General features: G+C 47.5%; 1 protein-coding gene across 2 annotated transcripts in view; it reads right to left on the bottom strand.

The window, feature by feature from the left end:
- Positions 1-15,330, bottom strand: part of SMARCC1 (SWI/SNF related, matrix associated, actin dependent regulator of chromatin subfamily c member 1) — a 93,741-nt gene extending 78,411 nt beyond the window's left edge. The window contains exons 1-3 of one of the 2 annotated variants that reach the window (XM_030444915.1): positions 15,106-15,330; positions 6,807-6,926; positions 1,077-1,162 (exon numbers count right to left, since the gene is read on the bottom strand). In XM_030444915.1, coding sequence (XP_030300775.1) covers positions 1,077-1,162; positions 6,807-6,926; positions 15,106-15,309 — 410 coding nt within the window. In that variant the 5' untranslated portion in view covers positions 15,310-15,330. The remainder of the gene's footprint in view (positions 1-1,076; positions 1,163-6,806; positions 6,927-15,105) is intronic. The other variant, XM_030444916.1, reaches the window with a different exon arrangement.
- Between the last annotated feature and the right edge of the window lie 2,153 nt (positions 15,331-17,483).

The following is a 17,483-nucleotide window of genomic DNA, read 5'->3' as shown; positions in this document are numbered from 1 at the left end:
CAAGAGAGGGAGAAGAGAGGAGGCAATGGTGGAGCTGAGTTTTGCTGACAAGTTTTAATGACTGAAAACTAAATTTGCTGTTTATGTACTTGTGAAGTAGGAGTCATTTAACTCCTTTATCTTAATTAAGGCACAGAGGTAGCAAGACACTCCTGATAGAACTGCCACACAGAACACTACAAACACAGACTGTACCCTGGGTGTTGGCAATTTTAGGACAGAAATAAACCTGAGAGCAGCTTATTGCCATCAGCTTTCTGAGACATCCACCTCAGGTGCCCACTGACCTGACAGGAACATAACCATTTACCTGATACAAATATAAACCACCCCTAAAAACAACCAACCATAATGAAACTGTATTTTTGCCTTTTAATTTGCTCTTGTGGGTAACAGAAACACAGGCAACTCCAGGAACACCACTACAGGTCTGCACAGCATCAGAGCAGGAAGTATGTACATTCAGGCACAAGAAAAAAACCTGCTTATTTTATTTATCAACTTTTCATATTCTGATTTTTTTTCCCCAATGTTCTTAACTAGAGCAATTCATGCTCCTGCTGCCTTGGGAAGAGGATTGTAGCTTAGAAACATGCAGGCCACAACACTGCTGGGATGTCAGGTGAACAGTTTTAATCCTGGAGTCAGCAGCTACATGAGCAGTGTGTTTCTAACTACTTTATCCTCCTAAATGCTGAGGCTGACAGCAGTGGAAAACGGAGCATTTATTAGTATCCATGCAATGTTTAGATAGGAAACAGTGATTCTAAGATACCTGTTAATTTATTCAGTCTTTCAGCAAATAAATGGAAAAAAAAGCCTCAAGTTGTAGTACTTAACTCTTAAACTACAGGCTCAAGACCTTAAGATTGGAGAACTTCTCTTTAAATTTGGAAGTGTGAGGGTGTGTCTTTAAAAAGCTACCACCAGCAAAATAGGAAAAATTTCCTCTTCCCATCTCCAACTCCCTTGCTTACCCCATTTTCCAGAAAGTATTAAACTTGAAGTAGCTTGCATAGGCATTTCATGTGCTTAATTTCATGCAAAAGGTGTGTAAGTCAAAAATAAAAACTTACCAGCCCTGTTCATTCTTATATTTGTAAGCAGCACCAAGAATGTGACATAATGTACCTCCAGCTTTGAAATCCATGAAGCACTTTGCCTAAAGTGAAAACACAGTTACATTGACTTTTATGATCTTATACAAATGAATATAAACTTGTTGGCAGAGTTTTAGACACCTAACTCATCAAATGCCTACTTTCATTTTCAGATTAATCACTTCTGGAGGTTTACATTCTCCTTCAAGAACCTTTCAAGGAGTTTAAATTCATTTGGTTTAAGTAGAATTCTTCATATCTGCAAGCACAACCTGATTTCTCTGAAAGCTCCAAGTTCTTATGCGAGCAGCTTGCAAAAAATTCCTTGCAGAGCTGTAAAAGAGAAACCCAGACTACTCTTTGAACACCCATTTCACAGTAAATTAAACCTAAAATTGGAGCCGAAGCTCTTGATCTGTATAAAGCAAACCAAAACAAATCATTAGGAACAAACATCTAGCAACAGGCTCCATATTCACTGCAGCTCCTACTGCTCTCCCTTCAGTCCCTCCTCCACCACAACAAAAAGCTGTTTGTCAAGATTTGGAAAGGTCACTGTGCAGACCCACCCAAAAATACTACACCAGCTCACTTATTCACTATCAGTTTTGGCAGGGCACAGTGTTACTAAGCAGCTCCTCTGAATTCAAGAGCTGAAATTCAAACAGCAGCAGCAGGAGACTGAAAACACACGAGTCTCACCAAGTCCTTTCTCTAAAAGGTTACTAAAACATCAGGACTGTTTCCTAGACAGAAAAGTACATTTTCCTGATAAGTTTTAGTAATATTTCTGGTGAGATACATGCTTGGTAAAAATACAATACTGTCCAGGTCCTCTTAGATATGGAAGACAGCTGAGTAGCTGAGGTGGAGCCAGGACTAGAGAAAGGCAACCCCAGGACCCATCCCCAGCACACGGACACACGAGGTACCCCACAGATCTGACAACTAACCAGTGATAAGGAGAGCACTGCAGGACATGGTAACTCAGTAAATAAAGCTCTGCTGCTGCCCACCAGCTACAAATACAGATTAGTTTCCTTGTGAAGGATAAATCAATTTGACTGAACCAGAACAAAAGTGATATTTTTGTTTGTTATAAAGTTCTTGTAGCAGAAATTCCTTTACAAACATACACTGAAGTGAGATTACACAGATAAACTTCTATTCACTGCAAACCTAAACTGCTTTGGCCAACTTTCACACAGGATCAGGAGGCTTTAAAGAAGCTTCTCTGGGCAAACAGGTCCATTTCCCAGGCAAGATTTTAAGAAAGCTGTGCTAACAATAAACTGAAATGGCAAAATGAGGTAGATCCATCACCTAGCTAAGCTGCCACACCAGAACCTTCCTGGCACTAACGAGGAAGGAGCCACCTCCAGAAACCCAGACCAAACCTTCCAGCCCCACCAGAAGTGACCAAGGGGCACTCAGGAGCTGATATCTTTGGAAGTTGCTGCATTCAAAGATGCTCAACTATTTCACAGAATGGCTGGAAAGGACCTTAAATCCCCCCCAGTCCCCCCCTGCCATGGTCAGGGACCCCTCCCCCAGCCCAGGGGGCTCCAAGCCCCATCCAACCTTCAACACTGCCAGAGATGGGGCAGCCACAGCTTCCTTGGGCAACCTGGGCACCCAGGGCCTCACCACCCTCACCCCAAACAATTTCTCCCTCCCTCCCTCCCTGCCCAAGATCTCCTCTCCATCTCCCCTCTCCCAGCTCCAAACCCTTCCCCCTCGCAGGCTCCCATCCCTCCAGGCCCTTGTCCCAAGTCCCTCCCCAGCTTTCCTGGAGCCCCTTCAGGCACTGGAAGGTGCTCTAAGGTCTCCCCATTGCAGCCTTCTCTTCTCCAGCCTCAACACCCCCAACTCTCTCAGCCTGGCTCCAGAGCAGAGCTGCTCCAGCCCTCCCAGCAGCTCCAGGGCCTCCTCTGCACTGGCTCCAACAGCTCCGTGTCCTTCATTTACTGGAGCAGGAAATGAAACCTCTCTTTCTGTAAACATGCTAAATGTATAGACCAGGATCAGTCTATTCTGAGTTTCACAGTAAAAAAATAAATAAAAAATAATTAAAAATTGTATAACTGACAAACCAGAGTCTGGAGAGCTGTTCAAGGACTGGGCTGCAGTCAGCAGACACTGCACACACAACAACCTTCCAAGTAGTTTTTAAACTAGGAATGTTTCTAATCTAACTTCTACCTTTCCTTATTAGATCAGAACAGGCTCTTTTCTTTAAAGGCCACTGTATTATACCTCGGGGGTATCTGGTAACACAGAGTGGACACCAAATTACAGACAGCCTTAGCTTCACTGACAAGAAGTTGGAATTCAGTCTGCAGCCAGGCAGCTGAAATGGCAGCATGGGAGCTAAAGGAAACATTGCCTTCCTTGGCTCCAGAGCTGCCAGAGGAAAGCAAAGCAGTTCTGTGAGACATCAAATACACCAGTGTCCAGGATCAACATAAAAAGATCCTTCATAAGCATTCAGCAGGAACAGAACTGCTCCGTCTGCCATCTGCTTAGAGCCCCACTGTGCACAGAGAGATGGAGAGAGCTCAGAGCTGCCTCTGGGGTCCCTGCCAGCTCCCCAGCCACATCCACCTCTGTACCACTTTTACCAAACTCAAGTCCTCCACTGAAGGAACAGGCTTTCATCAGAAGCTTGAACAAAATTAAAATGTTTTCACATGCTGAATGATTTTATTGCCACCAGACCTGGCTCTGAGGACACAACTGTTGGTTAACAGACTTGCATTAAAAATTCCAGTTGCTGTAAAATAAAAAACTAAACTCAACACAGAGCCATGAAACCTGCTGTAAAAATTGTTTTTGCAGCACTGGTAGGCAGCACCTAAAGGGGGTCTGTAAGAAAGATGGGGACTTTCAGCAGGGCTTGCAGCAACAGGACAAGGGGTGATGGTTTTAAATTGAAAGAGAGGAGATTCAGATGAAGAAATGTTTTAAGCTGAGGGTGCTGAGACACTGGCCCAGGCTGCCCAGAGAGGTGGTAGATGATGCCCCATCCTTGGAAACATTCAGGGTCAGGCTGGGCAGGGTTCTGAACAACCTGGTTAAGGTGAAGATTCCCTGCTCACTGCAGGGGGCTGGGCTAGAGGATCTTAAAAGGTCCCTTCCCAGCCATCCCAGTCACAGGATCATAGAATGGTTTGGTTGGAAGGAATCCTAAAAGATCATCTAGTCCCATCCCTTGCCATGGGCAGGGACACCTCCCACAAGACCAAGTTGTTCAAAGCCTCATCCAACCTGGCTTTGAATTCCACCAAGGAGAAGGCACCCACAGCAGCCCAGGGCAACCTGTGCTGCTGTCTCACCACCACCACAGTAAAGGATTTCTTCCTACTGTGTAACCCAGGTCTCCTCTCTTCTAGGTTAAAGCCATTCTCCCTTGTCCTATCACTACACACCCTTCTTAAAAGTCTCTGATACTAACTTCCTGTCACTTTTGTAATGCATCAGTACACTCCAGCCAGACCCTCTTATCAAACTCTGGTCATTGCTACTAACACCAATATAAATCACTGTAAACAACTGGACAAAACCTGGTACATAGAAGAGATGCAGCTGTCAATGAACCAGACTCCTTCAATGTTTTTATCCAACAAAATCCATCCTAACAAGGTAATTCACATCAACTGGCCTTACAATTTGCCATCATATGAGTTAATATCTTAATATAACCTTTATTTCAAATATGTGAAACTAAGTGAAGTAGTTAGTAGCTTTAGGGTTTTTTTTAATGCGTTTTACTCTTGATCTATTTACAAGCCCTGTACAGCATCCTTGCCAAGACTGGGAGCTTAAACACAGAATTAACAACCTTCTCTCAAAGGCAAGGTCTATTTCATCCACTCACAGCCCTGAGTAAAATGTCTGAACTTTACTCCAACAGTTGTAGCCTGTAGTTACTCAGATGCAGTTCAGGTCTGAGATGTTTCCCTCCTCTTTGTTCCTCCCTTGCCAGGAAGGTGGTGATGCTGAACAGTCACTACAATAACCACTGACCTTTTAATCTCTTTTATCTTTATTCAACTTCTTCCATCCAGTGGGAGATGTCCCTGCCCATGGCAGGGGGCTGGAACATGATGATTTTTAAGGTCCCTTCCAACCCAGACCATTCTGTGACAATTCTTTTCAGTGGAGTCTGCAATAGCTTTTCAATACTTTTTGGGAGATTAGAAATGTCACTGGAGAGATCCCTTCTCCCCTCTCTCCTCCCAAGTCAGACATAGTTCTGTAGAACTGAAGCATTTTGCACATCTCCAAAGTGCTACAGTTGGCCAACAAAGCCTCCTCTGCAGCCTGAATCAGTATTTTGACTTTGACATCTGGAAAAGTAAAAGCTAACCCTGTCTTAGAGCACAAACTGCATTTTCACATTAAAAAAAATATGGGTATAGTTTTATAAACTATGCTGCCAGCTCAAAATCAGGCACTGCAATGTTCACCTCTGTCCCTCAAGCTTTTCATTACCACTGAGAGATCAGAATGGAAGAGATGGTGAGCTGCATCTTCAACAGCATCTTGTGCTGCATCCTTGTGCATCCCTGAGCACCAAGAGGTTCACCTAATAAGCTGGGAAACTCTTCTGGAGAAAACAGGAATTCACACTTTTCACAAAGTTACACAAGCAAAATACCTGGGGCAAGGAAAATCACCACGAAATAAAGGACAGTGTTCTGTAAGTGGTGCATCAGAAAAGAAAGGAGTACTTGCAACAGTTCTCAGAACAACTTCAGTTTATGGTATTTCATTTCATTATAAATAGTTCCCATCCAGTACAAATAACTAAACAGACCCCTAGCCTGCATGCCCTGAGGTTCCCACAGAGCATTCTGTGGCAAAGGCAAGTGAAGACCTTCTCCTGATGTCCACAGTGCTGGCAAACACAGCTACAACAGCTGCCTGGGCCCACAAAACCCACCCTAAACTGGGTGTCTGATACCACACTGCAGCCCTTGCCCTTCCCAACCAAAATCCCTCTGTGACTTTGTCCATTCCATTCCCACATCCTTCTCCCCTCTGTCAGTTGTTTGGACTTCATGCTTGCTCAGACAAGGTTCTTCTGGGAGCAGGCAGGGCTCCAAGCACAGCAGGGTTGATCTCTGAACACAACTGCTGGGACACCACAGCTGAAGATGTGCCAAATTTGAACTTTAAATAAGCAACCCTTAAAATGTCAACACTGCTTCTGTATAGCAATATTCTGAGTGACTGGCAAACTCTCCTGGGCTAACTAGGTAACTGTGAGCTGCTAAAGAGGCTGGTAAAGCCATTTCTCAGAGTTGACAGCATTACAAGTTTGATGTTCCATCAACAAAAATGCCCAAGGGAAATCTGTTTGGTTTGGAAAGTGTTTCAGTCAGTTTAGGATGCATCAGCCCAAACAGATCTGACACACTGGTCTTGGGGGTCTTTTCCAACCTTGACAATTCTGTGACTTAAAATTTACAAGTTTACATAGAATTTTACTAGAAATCAAAATCTTCCCCTAGTATTCAGGAAGTCACTTCCAGATGTATAGAAAACAAGATGTATTACAAGGAAAATCTTTGAAGGAGGGTTCTCTTTCACCCTTTCCAGAGGATGCATCAACCAAAGCTTCAGGTTAAGCACAGATCTCCCAGCCACCTGGGAGCCCTCCAGCAGGTGCTGTAACAGCAGCAGGGTAACCCCAGTACTCACAGGAAGCTTGGTGAAGGCAGGATTGGTGACATGTTTTCCAAAGGCATCTTCCTGGAACTGCAGCAGCTGCACCACCAGCCCAGCCAGTGTTTTATTGGTAGGAGCATCTGCTTGGACATACTGAAAGACAAAAAAGCACAAGCTTACTTGGAATGGAGAATAAACCATGAAGAATGGATTGCCAGTTCCCCAGACCACTTTATCAGCTGCAGTGCACAGCTTTGGGATCACTGGGTGGCTGGGAGGGGGGAGTGAATGCACAGGAGGAGCACCAAAGGTTTTCAAGCTTTAGTCTTAAAATACAACACAAATCTGTGAATCACTCTCAGTTCATCCCAGCCCTCCAGGTGTTTCAGAGATAAGAGATTAACTCCTTCAATCTGATTGGGAGTTCCTAATAAAGGAACACACTAATTCTGGTCCACACACACACAAAGCTTTCTACAGCAACATTACAAAGCTCCTTCTGTAATCAGCTCCTGCACAGTAATCCTAAGAGCACCCATTTGGTACCACATAGCAGCTCATGGCCAAGCAGAAACACAGAGCTGGACAACTACAGCTCCAACACTTTGTGACAAAGGAAGCACCTCCCAGGGTTATATTTCTAATAAAACAAGTGTGTGTAGAAGGGGAAATTATGGCATGGAATATAAAGAAAACCTCCCAAGGCTGTGAGTGTTCATTACTCCTACCATTACAGTCGTGCTGGACATGACCTCCTCACCCATGCCAGAAGACTTGCAAGAGTAGAAAAAGCCATGACTGGCTCAGGTAGATGATGGAGTAATTAATATGAGCTCCCCTGGAGCCATTTACCTGGGTAACACCATGGGCCATAAGGTCTTTGCTCTTCCCCAAATCAGATTCTTCTAAAGCCCCTTAAAAAACCACTGAGAGCCAAACCTCAAAAGCTCAGAGTGGTGTTAAATAGGAATGAAATGGAGCCAGGCTTCCCAGAGCACCACATACACAGCAGAAGATATTACTGACTTTTCCATGACAATTTAACAGTATGTGAGTACCTCAAGATGCAAGTTCTTCCAGCACCTGTTAGGAGGCAGACAGACTCACCTGAGAAATTAAATATTCATGACTGAAGGACACAGACACCTGTAGGACTCCCCAGGTGCCCTGTCCTGTGTATAAAGCCTCAACTAGAAACAGGAGCCTAGAAAGAAGAAAAGGCTCCATTTCCAAAGCTGCAGTTTTCTTACCCCTCCTGCCAGGACAGGCAACTGGGAGAATTTTATCCAATTAAAAACTCCTATCAACTCACACCAGCTATCTCAGAGCCACCAAGCAGCAGTAACACTCAGGCTTTATTGCTCTTAGAACCTAAATGAAGACTTTTGCTCTCTGGCTTTTCCAAAACCTCCAGACCCTCCCTCTCCTCTCAGATAGCCACAACTTTCCTTATCACTTTTGGACCAGAAGCTCTGGGTGCTGAAGCATCCTTTTGTTGGAATTCCTGATCCTAGACAGGATGGCAAAATGAAGCATGTGGCTCCCAAAGATGCCCAATTTAATCCACCACCTTTGCTAAAAAGGTTTCTGGGCTTTTCAGTAGTGTCCTAAAGCTGCTAAACCAAGAAGGATGATGACCAAAACGCATACAGTGCTGTGCAGTTTTATCTCTCTAAATACAAGATTTCCCTTGTATTTTTTTCTCAGTGAAACACTGTGGCAGTAAACCTCTAGTTTTGCATGGGAGGAATACTCCAGGGAAGATTCAAAATAATGCAAATGTAGCTTTTACAGATCTCTGAAGCTACACAGTCTTCAGTTCTGGCAACACTAAATAGAGAAAAACCCTCCTAACCATTACGACTCATTTAAGGGGAAAAAACAACCTCTGTACAGTTATTTTTGCTGGTTTTGTACAGGTTTAAAAGTCAAAGCTTTTTTCACTTACCTTATCACAGAATCATAGAATCACAGAATCATAGAATGGGCTGGGTTGGAAGGGACCTCAGAGATCATCAGCTCCAACCCTTGATCCACTCCCCCCGTGGTTCCCAGCCCATGGCACTCAGTGCCACATCCAGGCTCTTTGGAAAGATCTCCAGACACGGAGAATCCACTACTTCCCTGGGCAGCCCATTCCAATGCCTGATCACCCTCTCCAGAAAGAAATTCTTTCTCATCTCCAACCTAAACCTCCCCTGGCACAACTTGAGACCCTGCCCTCTTCTCTTGCTGAGAGTTGCCTGGGAAAAGAGCCCAACCCCCCCCTGGCTCCAACCTCCTTTCAGGGAGTTGCAGAGAGTGATGAGGTCTCCCCTGAGCCTCCTCTTCTCCAGCCTCAACACCCCCAGCTCCCTCAGCCCTTCCTCACAGCAATTCTGCTGGATCCCTTCACAGCCTCCTTGCTCTTCTCTGGACCTGCTCCAGCACCTCAATCTCCTTCCTGAGCTGAGGGGCCCAGAACTGGACACAGGACTCAAGCTGTGGCCTCCCCAGAGCTGAGCACAGGGGCAGAATCCCTTCCCTGGACCTGCTGGCCACGCTGTTCCTGAGCCAGCCCAGGATGCCATTGGCCTTCTTGGCCACCTGGGCACACTGCTGGCTCCTCTTCAGCTTCCTGGCAATCCAGACTCCCAGGTCCCTTTCTGCCACTCTGTGCCCAGCCTGGAGCTCCCCATGGGGTTGTTGTGGCCAAAGTGCAGGACCCGGCACTTGGAATGATGAACCTCATCCCATTGGGATCATCCCAACTCTCCAGTCTGTCCAGGTCCCTCTGCAGAGCCCTCCTGCCTTCCAGCTGATCCACACTCCCCCAGCTTGGTGTCATCTGTGAATTTGCTGATGGTGGACTCAATCCCCTCATCTAAATCATCAATAAAGATATTGAACAGCACTGGGCCCAACACTGATCCCTGGGGGACACCACAGCCGCCATTTTGAGGCAGCCCCGTTCAGCACCACTCTCTGGGCCGCAAACATTAATGGCTCCCACCAACACTGAACCAAGCATAAAACAACTCTGTACTTATAGCTACCATATAAACCAAACCAAAACAAAAATCACCAAACCAAGAACTTGAAAATTCACCAGCCCACCTCTCAATGCACACCATCCACTTCAACTGACAGCTGCTTCAAGGCACAGAGAAAAAAACCAAAATCAAACCTTCAGCACAACCCTCTAAGGCTAAGGTTCCCCAGCAAAGTTATGGGAAGGTAATTCATGATAAGTATTACCTTAAGAAACTTATTCTTCACACAAATAAGCCAACAAAAGCAGAAAATGAAAATCGGAGGTTTTTCAGTAGGGTTTCTTTGTCACTTGTCAACACCAGGCCACCTCCTGCTGTAAACAGGAGCTGTAAACACCCAGCACTGCAACACCAGTCAAAAACCTGAATCCAGCAGAAATGGTATTCTTGTATTGCCTTACTATATTTTTTTTCAAACATTTTCCTTCAAAAAACCCCAATGTTTACACTGGAACATAGCTTGGAAAGAGTATTCTTACAGGTGACATTTTTCAGACACCTCTTCCTTTGCTCCAGGTCCCATTTTTACCTCTTGGAGGAGGCACTGACAGCTGAAGTATCAGGAAGAACAACATGAGGATCCCCTGATTCTGCTCTGCATCTCCACTATTCCTGCACATTTTTATGCAGTAAAGTCACTTCTTTGTCCAAGGCTCCCCCTTAAACAAAAAGGGCAAAAAAACTTCAAAGAGAAACAACAGACTCTTACACATTTTCTGCACATGGACCAGCAACACCAATGGGTCTTTAAAGCAGTAAAATTGATTTCCTGGTGGACACCCAGGAGGTTTGGGGGGACCAGAGAGGACTGAAGCCACAGCACATCTGCAAGTTCTCCACTGGTCTCCACAGCCAACAGAAGCAAAAAGTGATTCTGCAGCAAATAAAGGCTCCTAACCAGTAAATTCCAGAAGACAGACATGAAATGACACCCTGGTCCTGCACAGCTTTAGCTTAAGAGGATTTTGCTCAAGTGCTGAAACACCAAAGGCCCATTGACACAGCAAAGATTTTTGTAACATTTCCATGTCAATTAGAAATAAAAACATCCAAGAAGAAAACACATATGGCCTTTCAGTGTGACTCAAATAATTAAAGAATGGAGAGAAACCACTAGCAGAGGAAACCTCTTCCCCAGCAAGGTTTGCCACTGCAGCTGCACTGGGCAGCTTTTGTCACAGACAGAAGGGACAGATTCACAGTCCCAGTTCTGATGTGGTTACTGACCTCAAATAACCACATTATGGCTCTGCCTTGTAGCCCTCATGCACAAACTCCTCTCCTTCCCCCCAAAACAAAGAACATTTCAGCTCTCATCACCAAACAACAGGGAAAGGGAAACCAGCAGTGAAATACTTCAATTTAGGTTCTAACCCTTGTTCTTTTTTTAAAGGCAAGAAGACAAAAGCTGCCAACACAGAAGAAAATCCCTCCCTCGGATTAAATCAGGCACTGAAAAAATACTTGATAAGGTGAGCACTGCCAGGAGAAGGCAGAGGCAGCCAAAAGATAACTAACAAATCCTTTCAGTTCAGGTCCTGGCTGGCAGGGAACAAGCAGGTGGTCTCCAAACAGACATCTCCCAGCACAACAACTGCCATTTCAGAGCAGCTGCCAAGAAGCAGCTCGTCCCTGCTTGCTGCTGGCTCAGGATTATTAATAGAAAAGCAGCAAGGGATCCCGGGCAGGAAACCAGACCTGCTCCACCAGCACCCCACCATCAAATGTGGGAAGAAAACTTCTTACCCTGTGCTTGATGCTCCTACAAGAGGGTCCCAGGTATTCAACAGATGTGCCCAAATTCCAAGTGGTACCTCCTCACCCTGCAGCTTGGTGCTGACCCCATGCTGTCTTCTCCCTTTCAGACAGCACTTTAAAATCCAAACCAAACCATCCTCCTTCTTGCCCCCCCCCCCCCCAAAAAAAAAAAAACCCAAACCAAACCAGTTTTCCAGTGTTCTGTCTCAAAAGAGGCAGAGGATTGAGTAGCTCAAGCTCCTGAAAGCAAATACACTGAACTGGAGAGGATTGGGAATGGTTCTTAGGGGCTGCAGCTGTAAGAGGGACGTCAGTTTCTGAGTTCTTATACACATGCCAACAAAAAGATCCCCCTCCAAACTATCTCAGGAAGATATCTGAAATACAAGAAATAATTCTGCTTTATGACAATCCCTTTTAATATGGGCAATTAGATGCTTAATGTCAGAGGAATTACATCCACAACACTAAGCATTAATACAGCAACAACCAAACTACCTGCCCAGTTTACTTCCAGACTATAAACTTCTACTCATAATGGACACAATGATGAGCAGAGTCTTCCTAAATGCTCTCACAGCCTGTCCTGTCACCCAGGCCTTAAAAACCACAGCACAAACCCATTTCCAGGTCACAGGGAGGAAGGCTCAAGCATCCACACTGTGGTCCAAGCCAGGGGACTTCTCCCAACTCTCCATGCAGAGAAATAGCATGAGGTGACTTCCATACCTCACACACACACAAACACAGGGAGCAGGAAGAACTCTGGAACACATAATTTTATTTCCTGTTATTATTCTTGCTGTCACTAACAGTCCCTGCAGTGCCAGGTATTTGAAGATGAGGTATCAGGAGAAACTTCTTCACTGAAAGGGTTATTAAATATTAAACACTGGCACACACTGCCCAGGGTGGTGGTTGAATCACCATCCCTGGAGAGGTTTCAAAGCCCTGGAGATGTGGGGATGAGGGCCCTGGCTGTGCTGATGTGGTGCTGAGGGCCATGGTTTAACCACTGGACTCAACAAAGCTGGATCAATGGTTGGACTCGATGCTCTTGAAGGCCTTTTCCAATTATTCTGGGCTTCTGTTCCTTCCACCTTCACCAAACTACCTGAGCTCCTGCCCAACACAAAATCTGGATGCATCCATCTTTCTGTACATCCTGGGAAGGGCTTTCCTCACTGCCACAGCTTTGGCCAAGAAGAAATGGGCCCAGAAAGTTTGTGTCAGGAAAACAAAACTAAACAAACAAAAACCCATCACAGCCATGCAGGGTTATAAACCCCACGCTGCTGCCCCAGAGAATCTGTCATCAAAAAGACTTCTGACAGACTGACCACACTGCCCACTCCTCCCTGACAGGGAGAGCTTCCCAACATCCAGTGAGTTTTCCAAACACAAGCCCAACCTGTTATTTTTCAGTTACACTCAGACAGAGAACTCTCAGATATCTGAAGATCTGTCTGCTCTAGAGACAAGAATGAGAGGATCTGTAATTAAAATTCTCTCTCCTTGCCACTGGTGACTTCTGAATCCTTGACCAAGGTTCCTGTAGCTCTCTCCAGGTGGTCCCTAATGTCCTCAGAGGTGGACACAGCACCTACCACAGCTGATGGCTTCCCCACTGCCAGGGTGTACACGTGTCCTTTTTTATGAGCATGAACTGCACCAAAAACCACCATGTACCCTCCTGACAGAAGACATGCACCAGCAGCAAAGCTGACACCCCAATTAGAGGAAACAATCTTCAGAATGGAGTATCCAGGGAACAAAGGAAAACAACACAAGATGAACCAGGCTCCATTTACCACACCTCAGAAAGGAATTAATGCTTCCATCTAGAGCTCTAAGGGTGCCTCTTTAAACACCAGTATTAGGTATCAGCTTCCTGCTTCCCAAAAGAAAAAGGTGTGGGTTTTTTTTTTTCAAGTATTTTACACAGCAATATTTCAAGAATCACTTGCTCAGGGAAGCTGCTTGCTTGCTCAGCCTAATCTTAATTAACTCCCACGGTTTAATAAATAAATATAAGCATCTAATCTTTATTAACAATAACACCGGTAAGGGTGAACCAATTATAACAAAGGAGTTTTGCTTTGGTGTACAAAATTAAAGCTCCCGTTCCTAAACTACAGATAAGAGGCCCTGCCAAGCTTGTGAGGTGAGAACCAGCTTGTCCAGACAGTTTTGATTCACAGCAAGGGGCAATAATCATTAATGAGGTGATTTGCTCTTCTGCAAAATGGCTGATGCCAGTTCAAAGTTAGTCCAGAAGTTTTTTGTGGGTATCAAGTCATGGAAAAGAAATGAAAGAATCTCCTCCCCTCAAGTCCAGAAGCAGCAGGGAAGCACAGCCAAGAGCAAGCCAAACCGAAGATGTGTTTTTATGTTACAATTTCCTTATCGACCCCGAGAGCTGAAGCTGCTCACTGAAACCACCACCTCCGCCTGGCTGCGGAGCGGCTGCACGTGGCTCTGCTGGAACCAGCGATGTGGAACCAGCAGGACCGGTAAAACCCACTTCTGGTCTTCTGGTTTTTAACCCAGATGGGCTCAGACACCCCCTCCGCAGCACTGCCACGGAAATCATTCAACCAAGGGCTAACGGGAAAACTTCTCCCTGCATCCCAACACCGGAGCTGCCGAGGGACGGAGAATGGGGCTGCAGATCTCCGGCAAACAGAGATTAAAGGAGCCCGAGGCTGACTGTCCATCACCTCCCCTTGATGTTGCTAAGCTCTTCCTACAACTGCTACAAAGCTGGCGAGACAAATGACTTCTGGAAAGTTCACCTGGGGTGATTATTTTTTTTCCATGTTGAGATATTGAAAGAAAGTTACGGGACGGTCATAGGGGAAAAATCCCTTGAAAAGCAAGGAAAGAAACGGAGAACACAAGCAGCGGGATGAAAGAGGAAGGGGACAACAAGGGCAACACACAGCGCCACTGGCACCAACAAGTGAACTCTCTCCAAGTTCTTCCCAGGCACAAGATTCGGTGAAAATGCGTTCCGAACAGCACGAACGGCTTTTTCTTTTTTCTCTCCTTTTTGTCTTATTTTTCCCCCATACACCTCGACACTCCAGGGGTGCGGTTGACACGAAACCCGTATAAACCCTGCTGAGAGCCGAGCCGGGACGTGCCCGCACAGGAAAGTTCCCGCTGTAGCTCGCCTCGGTCTGAACCGGCGGAGGGGAAGGCACCGGGGGAGGGAACGGGAGCCCACGGCCGGCTCCCCCCAACCAAACCTCCAGCTCCTGGAGCCCCCCCCGAGGCTCTGCGGGGCCGGCAGCGGCGGCGGCGAGGCCCCGGCTGACAAAGACCGACGGCGGTACCGGGCGGGCAGGAACCGCGAGAGCCCCGGACCCACCTCAGCCGGGAACACCCTCAGACCCCCCCACAGCTCCGGAGCTGCCCCCACCTCTCCCTCCTCCCCAGCCCGGATCCCACCCCCTCAGCCCCAAGATCCCCGCACACACCGCCACAGGGCCCCAGCCCGGGCCGTCCCCGTGCCCCCCGGTCCCCGTGTCGGGCCGCACCTTCTTGTAGTGCTTCCCCAGCCAGACGCGGACCGAGTCGAGCTGAGACACCGTCTCCGGACTCTCCCAGAACTTCCCGGTGGGGCCGCCGTCCTTCCTCCGCGCTACCGACAGCGCTGCCAAGCCGGCCCCTCCGCTCACCGCCACAGCCGCCGCCGCGGCTCCAGCCCCGGCCCCTCCGCCCGCCGCCACCGCCGCTGCCATTGTTACCCTCGCCGAGCGCCGCCGCCGCGGCCCTGCGCCTCCCACCCGCCTCACGCCGCGCATGCGTCGAGCGGCGAACGCTCCACCCCCTCGGGCATGCTCGGGACCTCCTCTCGCTCCGCTCCGTCCCCGGTGCCTCACGCTCTGTCCCCGGTGTCCCCCTCTCTGTCCCGCTCCCCAGCTCCCGGTGCAGCCTCTCCCCTCTCCCTTTCTCCGCCGCCCTCAGCACCCGCACCCCGCCGCCCCTCCCCCCCCAGGCCCCATCTTGGCGCACGCACGCACGCGCCTCCCCTCTCCCTGCGCGCTCCCGTCTCCCGCGCATGCGCCCGCGCGCTCCCGCCGGCCGTTAGCTCGGCCTCACCTCACCTCAGCCCGCCCGCAGAGCCCAACCCAGCCGGACCGGCACCTGATGGGCTGAGAACGCGGCTCAGCGCCATCCGAACCGGCTGGGGAGGAGCTCAGTGTCTGCTCGGGGCTCGAATAAGCGTCCTCAGTGCCCGTTACAATGGCTGAGGGAGACTCATGATGGGCTCAGGGCCTGCAAACACGGCTCAGCGCCCCCCATATCATCCGAGGGGGGCTCGCCCTGTGCTCTGGGCCCCAATTAGACTTGGCAGTGCCCGTGATACTGGCTGAGGTGTTCCAGGCAAAATGCCATCGGTGTCCCCAATCCGGGCTGAGGTAGGCTGGCAGTGTGCTGCTGAACCAGACAGGGACCATCAGCACCCTCAGTGTTAGCTGAGGTGGACTCGGGGTGTGCTCCTGACCCCACAACACAACTTCAGCACTGGCTGAGGGTGAGCTCATGGGGTATTCAGGGCCTGATAAAACATCAGTGCCCCCCATACCAGCTGAGATGGGCTCACCATGTGCTCAGGGCCTGAGAAAATGCCCTCGGTACCCTGGCAGCAGCTGAGGGGTGACCACAGATTGTTCTAGGCTCAGTGTCCTTGGTACAGGTGAAGGTGTGCAGCCAGTGGGTTTCAGGCCCAAAAAAGGTCCATAGTGTCCTTGGCAGCAGACGAGGCAGCTCAGAACCTGCATCTGATCAGAAAGGACTTAAATACAAAGTTACAGCAGACTTAGAGAAAGGTAAAGCAGGGGACAGCACCTGAGCTTGACTGAAAGAAGCCAAGAGCACTGCAGTATCACCAGGGATCTTTGGAAACACAACCCTGTGGAAACACTGCTGGATGCAGATGGCAGCTGAGGACACAAAGAGGTAGAGGGACAGGTACAGCAAGCTCACAAGATAGGTTTGGGTAGTGCATGTGATGGTTTCAAAAATCAAGTGGTTTAAAATATAATGAACAAATCCACACCCCATCCTCACTGTACATGTTTTATCTTTTCATAAGCCCATCTAGTCTGATGGAGGCGTTATGAAACAATTTTCCCCAAATTTCCTCTTTAAAAGCATTTAGACTCAGTCTCTCCTAATGTTTTGTGAATCCAACCACTGAAAATAAAAAAATAGATGCAAAAATTTGTATAACTACAAAGTGCAACAGATCTTAATAAAGAAAACTGAGTAAGTTTCCATGATTTGCTCCTACATTCAACTCCAAAAAATAACAACAATGAAGCTGGGGGCTTCTCCAATTTCCATATTTTTCAAACTGAACTGAAGCAGCAGTGAAGTCCACACAACCAGGAACAGAAACCTGTACCCAAGTGTAGCAACACTTCACTCTGCAGCTCCTCATTTCCTTAGTAACAGCTTCTCATTTCCTTAGACTAAAGAAGCTGGAATTGTTTCACCTTGCAAAGTAAGTGCTGAGAAGGTAAAAGTAGTAAAGACACGAAAGAACATCACCTTCCTGAGGCAGAGGACACTGCTGGTGAGACAGCAAGTGGGAACATGACAGGATTTGGGCTGGAAGTTGAAGTATTTCCAAAAGAAAAGAGAGCCATTTCCCTGTAACAAAAATCAGCACGGTAGAAATCAGTATTTGCAAGAATGACCAAACCTAAACAGAAGAGCAAGCAGAAGACAAAGGGTCCAAATGCTACAGGAACAGAATCACAGAACCACAGAATGTTCAGGGCTGGAAGGGATCCCAGAGCTGCTCCAGTGCCAGCCCTGTCCCAGCAGGATCCCCCAGGGCAGGGCACACAGAACACATCCAGGGGGGGTTGGAAAGGCTCCAGAGAAGGAGACTCCAGAACCTCTC

Source organism: Calypte anna, chromosome 2 (genome assembly GCF_003957555.1).
Source record: "Calypte anna isolate BGI_N300 chromosome 2, bCalAnn1_v1.p, whole genome shotgun sequence".
Classification (NCBI taxonomy): Eukaryota; Metazoa; Chordata; class Aves; order Apodiformes; family Trochilidae; genus Calypte; species Calypte anna.
This window is presented reverse-complemented; position numbering and strand designations above follow the sequence as displayed.